Source organism: Dendropsophus ebraccatus, chromosome 15 (assembly GCF_027789765.1).
Source record: "Dendropsophus ebraccatus isolate aDenEbr1 chromosome 15, aDenEbr1.pat, whole genome shotgun sequence".
Taxonomy (NCBI): Eukaryota; Metazoa; Chordata; class Amphibia; order Anura; family Hylidae; genus Dendropsophus; species Dendropsophus ebraccatus.
The window spans coordinates 57,904,025-57,920,840 of NC_091468.1; the positions used below are offsets into that span (position 1 = coordinate 57,904,025).

Below are 16,816 nucleotides of genomic sequence, written 5' to 3' on the forward strand. Positions count from 1 at the left end.
CCTCTCTTCCTGCCGCTCTCGGTCCCTCCCTCAGTTTGCGATCGGGCTGATGCCCCAGACAGTGGGAATAACGGCGCAGCACCCCGCCTGTCACAGCCAATAGTAGCGCGCTTTATATGTTTGTGCTGACTGATGGTGAATGAGAGAAGACGTGATTGGCTGCAAGCTTGTGACGTTGTGACTACGGCGCATGCGTGGTGGAGGCTAGACCTGAAGAGTCCTCAGACCATCACAGGACAGTTACAAAAAATGAAAGCTAAAATGTCATTGGTTGCTATGGGGAACAGGCGCAGGATTTTATTAATGGGGCCTAATGTGATCCTCAGTGATCCCCCCTTTGTTTTGACCCAATAGCTGCCTTGATAGCCAAGGTACAGATAGTAGGGGAAACCCGCTGGGTGACTGCAGGCCGGGTCATCAGAGCCGCAATCATAAACTCAGGTCATTGTCTAACTAGGGGAGGCTAAGTATCAGTACAACCAATGCTGCCCCATAATCCTCGGCACAGGCCGTATATACAGTATGGAGCAGCTGTTGTATACTTCACTATTATATACAGTAAGTAATTATATAACATGTTTCATCAGTTTGTTTTTGTCCCACACACCCAACCAAATTTGTCAGTGTCCCACACATTTACCTGACCAAACCCAACTATGATCCAACCAGACTAATCCCTGAACTAACCAGACTCAGCCCAATCCAACCAGTCCTAGCCCTGATCCAACCAGACCTAGCCCTGATCCACCCAGACCCAGCACTGATCCACCCAGACCCAGCACTGATCCACCCAGACCCAGCACTGATCCAACCAGACCTAGCCCTGATCCAACCAGACCCAGCACTGATCCACCCAGACCCAGCACTGATCCAACCAAACTCATCCCTGATTCAACCAGACCCATCCCTAATTCAACCAGACCCATCCCTGAACCAACCAGACTCAGCCCGATCCAACCAGATTCAGCACTGATCCAACCAGACCCAGCAATGATCTAACTAGACTCATCCCTGATCCAACCAGACCCAGATTCAATCGGACCATGTTTCAGTGCCCCACGCATTTACCTGACCAAACCCAACTCTGATCCAACCATACCCAGCACTGATCCAACCAGACCTAGCCTTGATCCAACCAGACCCATCCCTGATCCAACCAGACCCATCCCTGATCCAACTAGACCCAGCACTGATCCAACCATACCCAGCAATGATCCAACCATACCCAGCAATGATCCAACCATACCCAGCACTGATCCTACCATACCCAGCACTGATCTAACCAGACCCACAACTGGACCAACCAGACTCACCCCGATCCCACCAGACCCAGCAATGCTCTAAGGCTGCATTCACACGCTTTGGGAAGTTGTTCGTGCTCACGGATCCGTGCGCACGGACAATTTTACAGCCCATTGCTTTCTATTGGGCTATTCAGATGTTCCGTGATTTCACGGATCTGTGATCCGTTCCGTTAAAAAATAGGACATGTCATTACTTGGAACAGAAGCACGGAAAGGATTCCCCATAGAAATCAATGGGATCCGTGTTTTTCACGGATGTGACATCCGTGTTCATCCGTGAAAAACACGGATGTGATATAATCGATGTAATTTAAAATGCTTTAACACAGATCCGTGAAAAAAACGGACACGGATACAAAACGGATGCAAAACAGATGAAAAACGGACTGTTTTGCACAGATCACGGAGGTAGCTGCCGGACCACAATCACGGACCGGGAAAAACACTGAACGTGTGAATGCAGCCTAACTAGACTCATCCCTCATCCAACCAGACCTAGCCTTGATCCAACTAGACTCATCCCTTATCCAACCAGACCCAGCACTGATCCAACCAGACCTAGCCTTGATCCAACTAGACTCATCCCTGATTGTACCAGACCCAGCTTGAATTCAACCAGACCCATCCCTGTTCCAACCAGACCCGGCCTGTCTGCCTACTTCCAACCAAATCCATTCCAATACACTTGGCAAAATACCCTGCCTTGGATTTGGCAGAGGCTTCAGAAAACATGGTGATCTTTCTGTGTAGCCTAACAGATTGCACCATTTTTTCCTAAACACTGAGAGCCTTTTCTTGCCTCTAAGCCTCTGGTCCTTTCATTACACCACAGTGCGGCAAAAAACTTAAAAATATCCTGCAAGTGCTGCCATGTTTGATAGAAAGCAAAGTGTTAGATAAAAGCCTGTATTGATGTGGGCTCCGGAGGTGGTGCACTCTGCTTCCTACGTCCAGGCTCGAGCTCCTCGTCAATATTTGCTCCAGAGATCTGTCCATCGGAAACAGCTCGTCCTGGCGCCAGCTCTGTCCTAAAGGATGAGCGGCTAAATTATGGCAGTGTCCTTCACACCCTTATGTGTTATCCCAATGTCAATACAAATGTTCCGCTTTCGTTGCATCAGGAGGTTTGTTAATGTTCCAGTAAAGGCGGCAATTATCTCGTAATTCACAGATGACTGAGGGAAACAAGAAAAGGTAATAATATAGATGAATGGAACAATTTGCCTTTTTTGAGAATTTCTTCAGAGTTTTTGTTCTTTGCTGTTTTTTTGTAATATTCGTGCGCTTTGATTCTTCATTACGAGCCGCATGCGTCGCACCGGGGGCGGTAATCTCATCTCATCCGTTCTCTGCCTCCTCATCGTCTTTTATTACATCCTCATAAAAAGTGAAAAGCAACAAAGCTGGACATTTATATGGTTATAACGCTCTCGGTGCTGGCTCGTGCAGCTGCTCTAATAACTTGTAACATGTGTGTACGAGTAGAAGCGCCACATGATGTGCCCGGCCGCAGGTGGGTCCCTATGGGTGGGATCATACAGGGAAGATGGCCAATGTTTTTTCTTACTCCCATATAAGCAGAGCTCATTCTCGCTGCTCTGCCGCAATCTTTCACCAATTTAGATTTTTATTTTGCCTATTTTAATAATTTCGCTATATTTACTCTTTATTTATAGACACAGAGCCACCTCAATTTTTTTTTAATAACTCTTCACGCACCACAGTCTTTTGTCCCAGGGTCTTAGGGTTTAGGCCTCCAACCCAAACATTTATAGAACAGAATGAGGGACAAACAATATGGCACACTATTTACTGTGCCCAATACCGGTACAAGTAGGGGCACCCACTCGGGCGCTCTGCAGGCTATATCAGGGATTACAGTGCATTTACATCCAGTGATTACAGGGAGCATCTTCTTGAAGTCATTTTCTTTATCTTCTCCAACCAGCCCAGACCGTCAGGCGTCAGGATGATTTTCTGCAACCACAACACCAATCCGCGAATCTGCTGAACAAATATCTCCATACTCACCTCTATAAAAATTCCTATTAATATAACGTAATGTTCCCTCTGTGTCCCCCCGCATATTTATTATACCCCTCACATAGGTGATTGGATGGGTTTGTTACCCATAGATGCAGGACGTCCTATTAGGAATAAATATCTGACCAGAAGAGTGCTACAGGTTTTTAAAATACACTTCAGAAATCTGAGGACGCCTTTGAATGTCTGCAGACCTCCTTTACACACCTTTCACCTTTCTTTGCTATCTTTCTTTGTATCTAGCACTTTAACAAAAAACTTGTTATGTCTTAGAGCTGAACATTTCTTTTCCTGTCTTCCTGTGAGATGTCACCATAGGCTTCTGCTGATCTGTCTCCTGCTGCAAGAATAGAAGCTGCAGCATGAATAGAGGAGGAGAGAAGCTGCTGCAAGAATAGAGGGGGAGAGAAGTTGCCGCAAGAATAGAGAGAGAGAAGCTGCTGCAAGAATAGAGGAGGAGAGAGAAGCTGCTGCAAGAATAGAGGAGGAGAGAGAAGCTGCTGCAAGAATAGAGGAGGAGAGAGAAGCTGCTGCAAGAATAGAGAGAGAAGCTGCTGCAAGAAAAAAGGAGGAGAGAAGCTGCTGCAAGAATAGAGGGGGAGAGAAGTTACTGCAGGAATAGAGGGAGAGAAAAGCTGCTGCAAGAATAGAGGAGGAGAGAAGCTGCTCCAAGAATAGACAAGGAGAGAAGCTGCTGCAAGAATAGAGGAGGAGAGAAGCTGCTGCAAGAATAGACAAGAAGAGAAGCTGCTGCAAGAATAGAGGGGAAAGAGAAGCTGTTGCAGGAATAGAAGGGGAGAGAAGCTGCTGCACGAATAGAGGGGAGAAAGAAGCTGCTACACGAATAAAGGGGAGAGAGAAGCTGCTGCAAGAATGGAGAGAGAGAAGCTGCTGCAAGAATGGAGAGAGAGAGAAGCTGCTGCAAGAATAGAGGGGGGGAAAGAAGCTTCTGCAAGAATAGAGGGGGAGAAGAAGCTGCAAGAATGGAGAGAGAGAGAAGCTGCTGCAAGAATAGAGGGGGGGGGGGAAGAAGCTTCTGCAAGAATAGAGGGGGAGAAGAAGCTGCTGCAAGAATAGAGGGAGGAAAGAAGCTTCTGCAAGAACAGTGGGGGAGAAGAAGCTGCTGCAAGAATAGAGGAGGAGAGAAGCTGCTGCATGAATAGAGGGGGAGAGAAGCTACTGCAAGAATAGCGGGGGAGTGAAGCTGCTACACGGATAGAGGGGGAAAGAAGTTGTTGCATGAATTGAGAAAAAAAGAGCCTGCTGCAAGAATAGAGGGGAGAGAAGCTGCTGCAGGAATAGAGGGGAAGAGAAGCTGCTGCAGGAATAGAGGGGGAGAGAAGCTGCTACACAGATAGAGGAGGAGAGTTGTTGCATGAATTGAGGGGGAGAGAAGCTGCTGCAAGAATAGAGGGGAGAGAAGCTGCTGCAAGAATGGAGGGGGAAAGAAGCTGCTGTAGGAATAGCTTGGGAGAGAAGCTGTTGCATGAATTGAGGGGGAGAGAAACTGCTGCAAGAATAGAGGGGAGAGAAGCTGCTGCAAGAATAGAGAGGGAAAGAAGCTGCTGTAGGAATAGCATGGGAGAGAAGCTGCTGCATGAATAGAGGGGAGACAAGTTGCTGCAAGAATAAAGGGGGGAGTGAAGCTGCTGCAGGAATAGCAGGGGAGAGAAGTTGCTGCAAGAATAGAAGGGGGGAAGAAGCTGTTGCAAGAATAGAGGGGGAGGGAAGCTGCTGCAAGAATAAAGGGGGAGAGAAGTTGCTGCAAGAATAGAGGGGAAAGAAGCTGCTGCAAGATTAGAGGGGGGAGGGAAGCTGCTGCGGGAATAGCGGGGAAGAGAAGCTGCTGCAGTAATAGAGGGGGAGAGAGACTGCAGCAGGAATAGAGGGGGAGAGAAGCTGCTGCAGAAGTAGAGGGGGAGAGAAGCTGCTGCAAAAATAGAGGGGGAGAGAAGCTGCTGCAGGAATAGTTGCCAATAATATTTTTAGCCTTTTGCCCTTGGGCGGCAGGGCAAGCTGTGATCCCTACACTGGATCTTTTGAGGTACATATGTGTTAGTGATTTTCATTTGTTTTACCCCTTAGTGATCAGGCTGTTTTTGTTGTTTCTTCCCATCAGTCTAGTTCTGGTTGTTTTTGCAGGATATGTTGTATATTGTAATGGCACAATTAGGGTACATATAATTTTATAATGTTTATACAGTGTGGCCGTGGAAGTAACACAGCAGTGCCACAGTTCCACCATTGTTTTGTGAGGTTTTATGACGTTTGCTGTACAGTAACAACTAGTGATACATTTATTTTGTTGAGGCGATTATATGACTCCAGATTTATGATATATTTGTTTGTTTTTGGCGGGGGCATTTTTACTACTTTTGGGCTTTTGCGAAATCGCTTTAAACAACAGATTAGTTCTGTCATCATATTCAGGGATCAGTAACCTTGATATTTTTCTGCCCATGAGGCCGCCAGGGCTCCCACTTGTTTTGCCAGATGAGTTGTAGTTTTCATCTGGGACATTTTGGAGAATATAAAACTTTACAATTACATCTTATTCTGTTTTTTTGGAGGCAACATGAACAAACTGCACCAGTTCTGAAATTTGTTTCTACTACTCTTAAAGTAATTCTACCATCGCTTTATTGTTTTTTACATGAATAGAACAACGCTGGGATTCCGATGCTGTGGTACTTTTTTGAACCGCGGTCCCGTTCCCGTGCACGGCGCTGGTCTATTCCCGAGCATCGGCCCGGGCATGAAGGTAGCTGGGCAAGAGGGTAGAGTAGGGTACAGTAGATCGTCACACCATCCCGCTTCAAGTGCTTCATGCCTGGCCAGTGCTTAGGAATAGACCGGCGCCCAAAAAATTCATGTATGCGATGTAAGGGTGGTACATACACTTTAACCTCTTCGTCTTGTGGGATAAATTATTAGATCACTTTATTTACTAAGTCGACATGATTGCAGCAATACTAAATTTCTGTAGTACTTTAATGTTGCGGATTAAGAAACCCATCAGCACGGTAAGGGTGTCCCCTTTCTATAGCATATTGTAGCCGCATGTCCCGGCCTGACTGCAGGTCACCCAAACTGGCCCTTGAGTGTCCCCCATATGAAGGCATGTTTGCAGTCACTTAGGGGTTAATTCAGTAGGAGAGGAAAGTTAGAAAATAAACCATATTATTTTTTTATACTGACTTACACTTATCAATGACCTACTGTATGAGTTATAGTGTTTGTCCAAATGGTGAAACCATACAATATACTGGAATATTTTTGTACCCCAGTATATCAGTCCTGTGCATAGGAGCATGGAACAGCCATGGGGCCTTTATGTGCCCTCAGGCTGGATCTGGCTTGAGGCGGTTAGTAGCCAGGCTCTGAGTTTTCTCCAACCCCAGGAGCCACTAGTAACTCCTCAGACACTAGCAGCACCTGCACAATTGTTAGAGAGCATCAAGGTGCAGGGATGGGAAAAGGAATGAGGAGGGAAGGTGCAAAACTTTGGCACAAATCTGATTGACAAGAAAGAAAAGTTCTTAGCCTTTGGTTGGTGGCTGGTTATCCATTAGCCGGTGCCTGGCATTTTACCATAGCAACGGCCCTCCACACTAAAGAGAACGAGGAGGAGGGATTAAGGGGTGTCGCAATCCTAGGGCACAGGTACTCTAGACCAGTGATTTTCAATTAGTGTGCCGCGACACATGGTCGGGTGTGCCGCGGAAAAAGTTCCCCAAACTATGGTGCCCCTGCCGATCGCCCCGCTGCTGCTGTCCGCCTCACCTACAGGCCGCCTGTAGCGCCCGGACGTGCTCCTCCTATCCAATTAGCGGAGGCCGGGAGTGTGGTGCGCTGCGGCGGGCCGTGATGCACGCATCCAATCAACGTGTGCGCTACGGCCCCCGCTGATTGGAGGAGCACGTCCGGGCCCTACGGGCGGCCAGTAGGTGAGGCAGACAGCAGCGGCGACCATCTTGGAGGAGGTGAGGAGGAAGGGGGGGGAGAGAAACCTGGGGATGGGGGAGAGAAACAGGAGAAAACAATGGGGGAGAGAAACCTGGGGATGGGGGAGAGAAACATGGGGATGGGGGAGAGGAGCATGGGGATGGGGGAGAAACGGGGGAGAGAAACATGGGGATGGGGGAGAGAAACATGGGGATGGGGGAGAAACAGGGGGGAGAGAAGCATGGGGATGGGGGAGAGGAACAGCGGAGAGAAGCAGGGGGGAGAGAAGTTTGGTGGAGAGAAGCAGGGGGGAAAGAAGTATGGTGGAGAGAAGCACAGAGAGAAGCATGGGGGAGGGAAGCACAGGAGAGAAGCAGGGGGGAGAAGTATGGTGGAGAGAAGCACAGGAGAGAAGTATGGAGGAGAGAAGCATGGGGAAGAGAAGCAGGGGGGAGAAGTATGGTGGACAGAAGCAGGGGGGAGAGAAGTATGGTGGAGAGAAGCACAGGAGAGAAGCAGGGGGGAGAGAAGTATGGTGGAGAGAAGCAGGGGGGAGAAGTATGGTGGAGAGAAGCACAGGAGAGAAGTAGGGGGGAGAAGTATGGTGGAGAAAAGCACAGGAGAGAAGCACAGGTGGGGAGAAGAAAACAGGCCCAGGTTTTACACTGAGTGAGTATAAATACATTTAGAATCTATATTATTAACTACAGTGGTGCCTTGGATTACGAGCATAATTCGTTCCGGGACTGTGCTTGTAATCCAAATCCACTCTTAAACCAAAGCAAATTTTCCCATAAGAAATCACTGATAGGCAGACAATTGGTTCCACACCCCAAAAATAATGATTTTATATTCTGAACAACATGTAAAACTAATGAAACAAACATTCAGAAACAGCAGAATATGTGATATTATAAGTTACTGTACAGTATAGCAGTATGTGGAGTATAATGTATAGTAAGTGCATAAACCTGATAACACAGCAGCAGTTTGTAGAGGATGGAGCTGCAGATCCCCATAATGCAGGAGCGTAGTACAACAGGCTAGAATAGAGAAGCAGGGCTGCTGTCAGAGGTCTGTGTGGTCACATGACAGCAATGAGGAAGGGGTGTGTGTTCAGCATGGACCAATCAGAACTGACAGAGACTGCAAGGCGCAGGAAGGAATGAGCAGGACAGATGGGCACAGTATAGCAGCACTCTGTCCAGAGAGAGAGGGGTTACAGCTATGGAGAGATTACCTCCACAGTCCTGTCCCCTGATGTAAGCCCCCAGCCTGAAGTGAATCTGCTATGATTTGCAAGGTGAGGGAGACTTCCTGGGTCAGAGTACAGGGCTGTAGACCCCGCTATGCAGACCATGCTCCGCCCCCACTAGCGCTCCCACCCAGTACAGGGAGCTCTTAAACCAAAGCAATGCTCTTAAACCAAGTCACAATTTTGAAAAAACTGTGAGCTCTTAAACCAAAACGCTCTTAAACCAAGTTACTCTTAAACCAAGGTACCACTGTATATGTATAATATGTACTGTTTTAGTGTAATTTTGTGCCATTTTGGTTGGTGGTGTGCCCCGGGATTTTTTAAGTATAAAAAGTGTGCCGCGGCTCAAAAAAGGTTGAAAATCACTGCTCTAGACCACACCAATTTGACACGGCTGCAAGTTTAAAAGTTGTTTTTTAGAACAATAACTGCATTACCTGCCGAATGGAGCCCACAACAGATCCTAGATTAAAACCAGCTATCTGACGATATGAGCGGACTATTGGGTTTTCTGCCTTTTTGGTTTCCGGTTAGAGGGATTTCACTTTGTGTCTTTTCTTCATTGTGCATTTTTTTTCTCGACCGTACACAGTCCAGCTCTTTTTTTCCTGCTCCTGAACCATCTCCTGAGCCATCAAGACCAAAAAACAGGGCATGTACATTAACATTAGATAATCTAATAAGAATGGACTTTCCCTCGTACTGCGCAGTGTGTATATAATGTGAGTGAACCCTGAACCCTTTATTTTGGGGTTTCAGACTTGATGTGATTTTTTTGGGTCACCTCCTGTCTTGTATTCAGTACCGATGCTCGCTCCTCAGGAAGGATCTTTACACAGGTTCTCAGTTTTCGCCCAGGAGGCGTCTCACTAATTGAATTTCACGCTGAGTCTGAATGGACGGGATTTGGCTGCGAGGCACCGAGGAAAAGCAATAACCTCCCAAATACAAAACACAGGGAAGGAAAACAAACGCCTTCCCTGACTCACAGTAACCTTGGATTGTGTAACGGGGTCTGCACCCCTTCATGGCCAGCCAGACCGTCCAGTGCTTCGGAACACATATTTTCCTGCTCCTTCAGCTGGGGGCAAGTGCTACCCCAGTGTCCTGTCATTGTGGACGGCACAGTGGGGGTCATTCCATTCATCTCTATTCAAGTTTGGTCACGTGTTCAGCACTGCTACATCTCTGCTCCTTGGTGTTGTAGTCAGACTGACTCCCAAATAGTACGTTTTCATGCATCTCCATCATTAACGATGGGTTGTGGTTATTTTTGTTCCGCTCCGCTCAACTGGCTGAAAAGGATCAGTAGACTGGACTGCACTGCCGTACATAAGTGGTGCTGGCGTGCTGTCAGGTGACCTTCCTCTGGTTAATCAGCAAGAAGGATTTGTGCGTTGCTTGTCCCTAGGTACCATTCAGTGAGCGTTATTACATCCACCACTACAGCCCCATGGAAATATCCTAAAGCTATCGTGGTTTCTAGTCATTGAGATGGCAAGAAGGTAGTGACTGCCCTCAGACTGGTTTCCCACTCGGTTTCGGTCCTGTTTAAAACATGCTCTGGGGCCCTTGTGCCCTATATGATACATGGATGCGCCATGTACCATCTACAGTTAATGGAGAAGAATGTAGACCCCCCCCACCCTGGGTCCAGCTGCTCCCCTCCTCACTGCTATAACCAACGGGTTTAGCAGCCCTCTGATCGGTAGTGGTGGGGGCCAGCTGTGCCGTAATCCCTGTCCATTATCACCAGATGGAGCCGGCTGCCTTACAACATTCTCCTTTCTGTAGGTCACGGTGATCTTTGCCCAGAGATCTGCTTGTTTTGAGACTCCAAGATCCCAGTAGCAATGCTCTAGGTTTTGAGATCCACACTTGGCACTGGTCCACAAGATCAATACGAAACACGGGTGATAGGATTATGTGATTGTATCAGATTTTTATTAATTAGGCTGCATTCACACGTCCCGCGACCACGGACAATTTTAGGAACCTTTAGGCTGGGTTCACACTATGTATATTTGAGGCTGTATTTGTGAGGCTGTATAGCAACCAAAACCAGGAGTGGATTGAAAACACAGAAAGGCTCTGTTCACATAATGTTGTAATTGAGTGGATGGCCATCATTTAATGGCAAATATTTGCTGTTATTTTAAAACAACGGCTATGGTATTGAAATAATGGCCGTTATTTACTGTTATATGGCGGCCATCCACTCAATTTCAACATTGTGTGAACAGATCCTTTCTGTGTTTTCAATCCACTCCTGGTTTTGGTTGCTATGAGGACCTGACATGAGGACCAAATACAGCCTCAAATATACATAGTGTGAACCCAGCCTATTAAAGTGAATGTGACCATTGACATAATCCCGCACCGGGAAAAAAATAGGACATGTCCTAGTGCGGATCGCGGCACGGATCACATCATGCTCTTCTGTCATTTGTGCTGCTGGGAGGTGGGAATCCGTGCCGAGCGGCGGCTGGGCTCCAGCTAGGGGATCGTGTGAATGATCCCTTATTTTTAAAGTGATAGGGGGTTAACATTACAAAATTAAAACATAAAAAGAAAAGAGGCAAAAAACGGCACAGGCGCCTCGTGTGATACCAGAGGGATTAGGTTGATAAAGAAAGAGAGCGGTAGCGTGCTCACCTTTTAGCCACTTGGGCTAGTAGCATATCACCCTAAACAGGGTATGGATCTTGGGTGAATCCTTCACAACTCGACTATGGTTCGGCTGATGAATCCTGGACTGCAAATGCTGGTAGTACCTCCAAGACGGGATACTCCTCACAGAGGGCCCGTAAAGTGAACACAGTGAAAATAAAAAAGAAAAAAAGGAGGTAAAAGCAAAACCAGCGCTGTCTCTGGAGTAAAGCCAGTATCTTGGATCAATTATAAGTAGAACAGTAACAATTTATTGCACAGAGTTAACATGTTTCAGGAGTAAAATCTCCCTTCCTCAGAACAAAGGTGCATAACAAGCTCATGGCAGCACTGACATTTAAACACATGGAAAACCCGCCAAACACGCCCCCAGGGTGTGGGAAGGGGGGGGGAGGGGGAGGCGGGGAAAAGAGGGAAAAAAACACAATTAGCATAAAATTCATTATATATAAATTCATTATATGTAAAAATATAAAAAACAGTTTTTAGACCACAAGTCATGAGACTGACCGGCTCGTATGGAGCCGTCATGGAGTTCAAATGAGGCAATTTAAATTGTATTAGTAGTAGGTGTACTCTGTACGCCGGGTCTATAGCGCCGCAGGCGATACAGGTAGGAACGCTAATCTCTTCAATAACGTGAAGAATCCAATATAGACCGTCACGAAGTACAAAAGGGGCGGAGCTTACCGCAACCAACTCAGATCAAATAGGATCTCTCTCTGCAACGCTGCGCTCGGCTAGCATACAGGTAACGTGAAGAATCCACATATAGACCGTCACGGAGTGCAACAGGGGCGGAGCTTACCGCAACCAGCTCAGATAAATCAAATAGGATCTCTCTCTGCGACGCTGCGCTCATTTGAACTCCATGACGGCTCCATACGAGCCGGTCAGTCTCATGACTTGTGGTCTAAAAACTGTTTTTTATATTTTTACATATAATGAATTTATATATAATGAATTTTATGCTAATTGTGTTTTTTTCCCTCTTTTCCCTTTTGCTCACACTTGTCTTGCTTGGTGGCCACTTTCTCCGCTGGTGGCGCCTGCCGGGTTTGGGGGGGCCTTTTGGGGTTTGGTCCTGTGACATTGGGGTTGCAGGGCTTATTCTATGGCCTCCCTTCCCTGCTTGCGCTCACTTTGCGGGGTTAGTGGTCGCTGACTGACACAGTGTGCAGTTAGTGTAGGGACTCATGTGAACCAGGGGACCTGCACGTGGTACATGAGGCAATATGGTTTGATCAAATTGTATACCAACATCCTGGCCTCGGTTTTTAAATTAGCCATAGGCGTGATGTGCAGCAGCTCCTTCTCTCCATGTCCAATCGAATATAAAGCTGTTCTCAGAGATCTGAATCCCAGTGCATTGTGGGAGCTCGGGTGCTGAAAGTGTATACAGACTGGAGGGATCATAGGGAGCACTACACAAGAGGAGCCTGTCTCTGTTTTGATTGCCAATCAGCGCAATTATAGAAACAGCTTTGGATGTGACTGGAGTATGAGACCTGATATAATTATGAGTCACCTGGAGTCCTGGAGAGTTATCTGGTTCTCTATTTCTCCATAGTGGTGTTCCCCTTTAAGCCCAGCGGCCTTGGAGTGTGGGAGTTGCTGGAAACGCTTCTTAAGATGACATGAAGATTTCATTACCGGCTGCTAAATTGAAACCAAAACGACCTGAATTATTGTCAGCAATGACTTCCTGCTGCCACATTGGTTCCTCTGAAGCCATCGCCATCCATGTCGGATGCGGTTTAACGCTGGCGAATGAGAACGATGACAGGTGCGCCACGGCCCCAGATCTGAGGAGATTTTTCCATGCCATCTGCCAACAACCGACACCAGGGAATCCGTGCCCACTTAGATTGGCACCTGTTCTGTAGTCACTACAGTATACACGGAAGGCACTGCTATATACTACAGTGTGGAGGATTCCTATATACAGTGCTGAGAAACTAGGCTTTATCAGGTACCTGCAGAGCTGCACTCACTATTCTGCAGTTATATCATGTGTTATCCTCCAGCCACCTCCAGAGCTGCACTCACTATTCTGCTGTTATATCGTGTCTTATACGTCAGTCACTCCCAGAGCTGTACTCACTGTTCTGCTGTTATATCATGTCTTCTCCTCCAGAGCTGCACTCACTATTCTGCTGTTATATAATGTCAACAAGCAGAGTTCCGTATGCAGCTCTGGGTGTGACTAGAGGAGAAGACATGACATCAGATAGGAGACGCAGTCTGGGAAATGTTCTGTTTATCTGGTCTTTGCTCCAAGAACATTAATAGGAAACAGTCCGGGCACTTTATTACGACTGTGATAAGAAACAGGCCGGGCATGCCGCCGCGATCTGTAATAATAAGAATATGGGGATCTCACTGCGTTCTCAGTCTTGTAGTGGCCAAGTGATACCTGCTCCTCTGCCAACCACAACCCCAGAAGATATAAAACCATTGCCATCTGTGAGGAAAACAAGGAGCGGAAATTCTCCAGACTAAAAGACAATGCCCATCACCACACCCACAGCGAATCACCCGCAGGGTCCGGCAGCGCTGTGCAAAAGTATTCACCACCCTCCTGGATCATGACAAGACTCAAACCCACGACATATGACAGAACCTGAAGCAAAGACACATGACAAAACCCAAACCTAGAGACAGATGACATGACCCAAACCGAGAGACACGTGACAGGACCCAAACCTAGAGAGATGACAGGACCCAAACCGAGAAACACATGACAGAACCCAAACCTAAAGACACGTGACTGGACCCAAACCTAAAGACACGTGACAGGACCCAAACCTAGAGACACTTGACAGGACCCAAACCTAGAGACACTTGACAGGACCCAAACCTAGAGACAGATGTCAGGACCCAAACCGAGAAACACGTGACAGAACCCAAACCTAAAGACACGTGACTGGACCCAAACCTAAAGACACGTGACTGGACCTAAACCTAGAGACACGTGACAGGACCCAAACCTAGAGACACGTGACAGGACCCAAACCTAGAGACACGTGACAGGACCTAAACCTAGAGACACGTGACAGGACCCAAACCTAGAGACACGTGACAGGACACAAACCTAGAGATATGTGACAGAACCCAAACCTAGAGACACGTGACAGGACCCAAACCTAGAGACACGTTACAGGACCCAAACCTAGAGACACGTGACAGGACCCAAACCTAGAGACACGTGACAGGACCCAAACCTAGAGACACGTGACAGGACCCAAACCTAGAGACACGTGACAGGACCCAAACCTAGAGACACGTGACAGGACCCAAACCTAGAGGCACGTGACAGGACCCAAACCTAGAGACACGTGACAGGACCCAAACCTAGAGACACGTGACAGGACCCAAACCTAGAGACACGTGACAGGACCCAAACCTAGAGACACGTGACAGGACCCAAACCTAGAGATACGTGACAGGACACAAACCTAGAGATATGTGACAGAACCCAAACCTAGAGACACGTGACAGGACCCAAATCTAGAGACATGACAGGACCCAAACCTAGAGACATGTTACAGGACCCAAACCTAGAGACACGTGACAGGACACAAACCTAGAGATACGTGACAGGACACAAACCTATATATACGTGACAGAACCCAAACCTAGAGATACGTGACAGAACCCAAACCTAGAGACACGTGACAGGACCCAAACCTAGAGATACGTGACAGAACCCAAACCTAGAGACACGTGACAGGACACAAACCTAGAGATACGTGACAGGACACAAACCTATATATACGTGACAGAACCCAAACCTAGAGATACGTGACAGAACCCAAACCTAGAGACACGTGACAGGACACAAACCTAGAGACACGTGACAGGACCCAAACCTAGAGACACGTGACAGGACCCAAACCTAGAGACACGTGACAGGACCCAAACCTAGAGATACGTGACAGAACCCAAACCTAGAGACATGTTACAGGTCCCAAACCTAGAGACACGTGACAGGACCCAAACCTAGAGACACGTGACAGGACACAAACCTAGAGACACGTGACAGGACACAAACCTAGAGACATGACAGGACTTCAGCCTGGTGGTATGCGGTACCAGAACAACCATGTTAAAGGACTAAATAAGGTTTAAGAGGGAAGTGTTTTAAAGAAAAAAGCTGAACACAAGAACAAGGGTACATTATCGGTTGGGGGAAAAAAGGTCAGAAACAACTCAAGAAAATATTACTTTACTGAAACAGTAGTAGATACTTAGAACAAACTCCCAGCAGATGTGGTAGGTAAATCTACAATAACCGAATTTAAACATGTCTGGGATAAACATATATCTATCCTAAGATAAAAGAGCAATGCTAATAGGGCGGACAATCTGCTAACGTTTCTATATATCGTGGTAAATACTTGTAATCAAAGTATTTTAGGAGTGATACCTTTATTGGCCAACAAAAAATTGTTAGAGCTGTGAGCGTTTTCTATATGGAATAGTTGACAGCAAGCAGTGAAGGAGTTACACCTTGTGAGATCAATGAAGCATTAGTGACTTCTAGCGGTAGTTCAGTTTATTGCAGCTCTTTCCAGTCATTCACAAATCACCAGTGAGAAGAACTGAGAATGTTTCTGATCGTGCAGCGCCCTTACTGTGGTATACTCAGGTATCCCTCACACCTCATTGTACTGTAATGTCCAGACTAGATATGAGCAAGTACAAAAATGCTCCAATGCCCGTTACTCGAGTCAAGTATTTTCCAATGCTCGATTCGAGTAGCGAACCCCTTTAAAGTCAATGGGAGACTCGAACATTTTTTCAGGGGCCTCCTATTTGGCAAGTGAGGGTGTCTGGTACACCTTAAACCTTAAGAAAGTGATGGAAACACCACAGAAATGGAACTGGCACAGTAGGGGGAGCATGCATGGATGAATTAAAGACTCCCAGGTCCCAGAATTACGCCACTTTTACAGACTGACAATATTGCGCACCCACCCCGAGATAAAGCCCGATTTAAAGTCTAAGGGCCCTATTCCACAGTAACAATAATCAGCCGGATCGGCCCCATTTGGCCCGATTCGGCCGATTATCGTTCGGGGAAATAGAGAGAACGATCAGCCGATGATCGTGTCATCGGCTGATCGTTCATTTAGGGCCAGATCATCATTCCCCCACCGCATATCGCTACGGTTGAATAGCGGTGCGCGGCGGGCGACCGTCGATTTGACAGCAGCAGCAGCATCATACATTACCTGTCAGGTCTTCTCCGTGCTGTCTTCATCCCCGGGTCCCGCGCTCTCTATCTTCTGAATGGCCGGTCAGCTGACGGAGCGCTCAGCCAATCACAGGCCGGGACCGCCGCGGCCTGTGATTGGCTGAGTGTGGCCTGTCAGCTGACCGGCCATTCAGAAGATAGAGCGCGCTGGACCCTGGGATGAAGACCGCGCGAGAAGCCTGGACAGGTAATGTATTACTGCTGCTGCAAGGACATCGGTAACGATGTCCTTGCAGCCCTCGCTCAACGATCATCGGGCCGTAGAATAGGACCAGTAAACGAGCGGAGATCTAGCAGATCGCCGCTCATTTACATCGTTGATCGGGCCCTCCTCGG

The 16,816-nt window shown here is 47.4% G+C and overlaps 1 protein-coding gene across 1 annotated transcript in view; it reads left to right on the forward strand.

The window, feature by feature from the left end:
• The first annotated feature begins 337 nt into the window (after positions 1–337).
• Positions 338–16,816, forward strand: part of LOC138774416 (uncharacterized) — a 62,269-nt gene continuing 45,790 nt past the window's right edge. Inside the window, exon 1 of the mRNA XM_069955252.1 lies at positions 338–558. Within this exon, the coding sequence (XP_069811353.1) occupies positions 483–558 (76 nt within the window). The 5' untranslated portion in view covers positions 338–482. The remainder of the gene's footprint in view (positions 559–16,816) is intronic.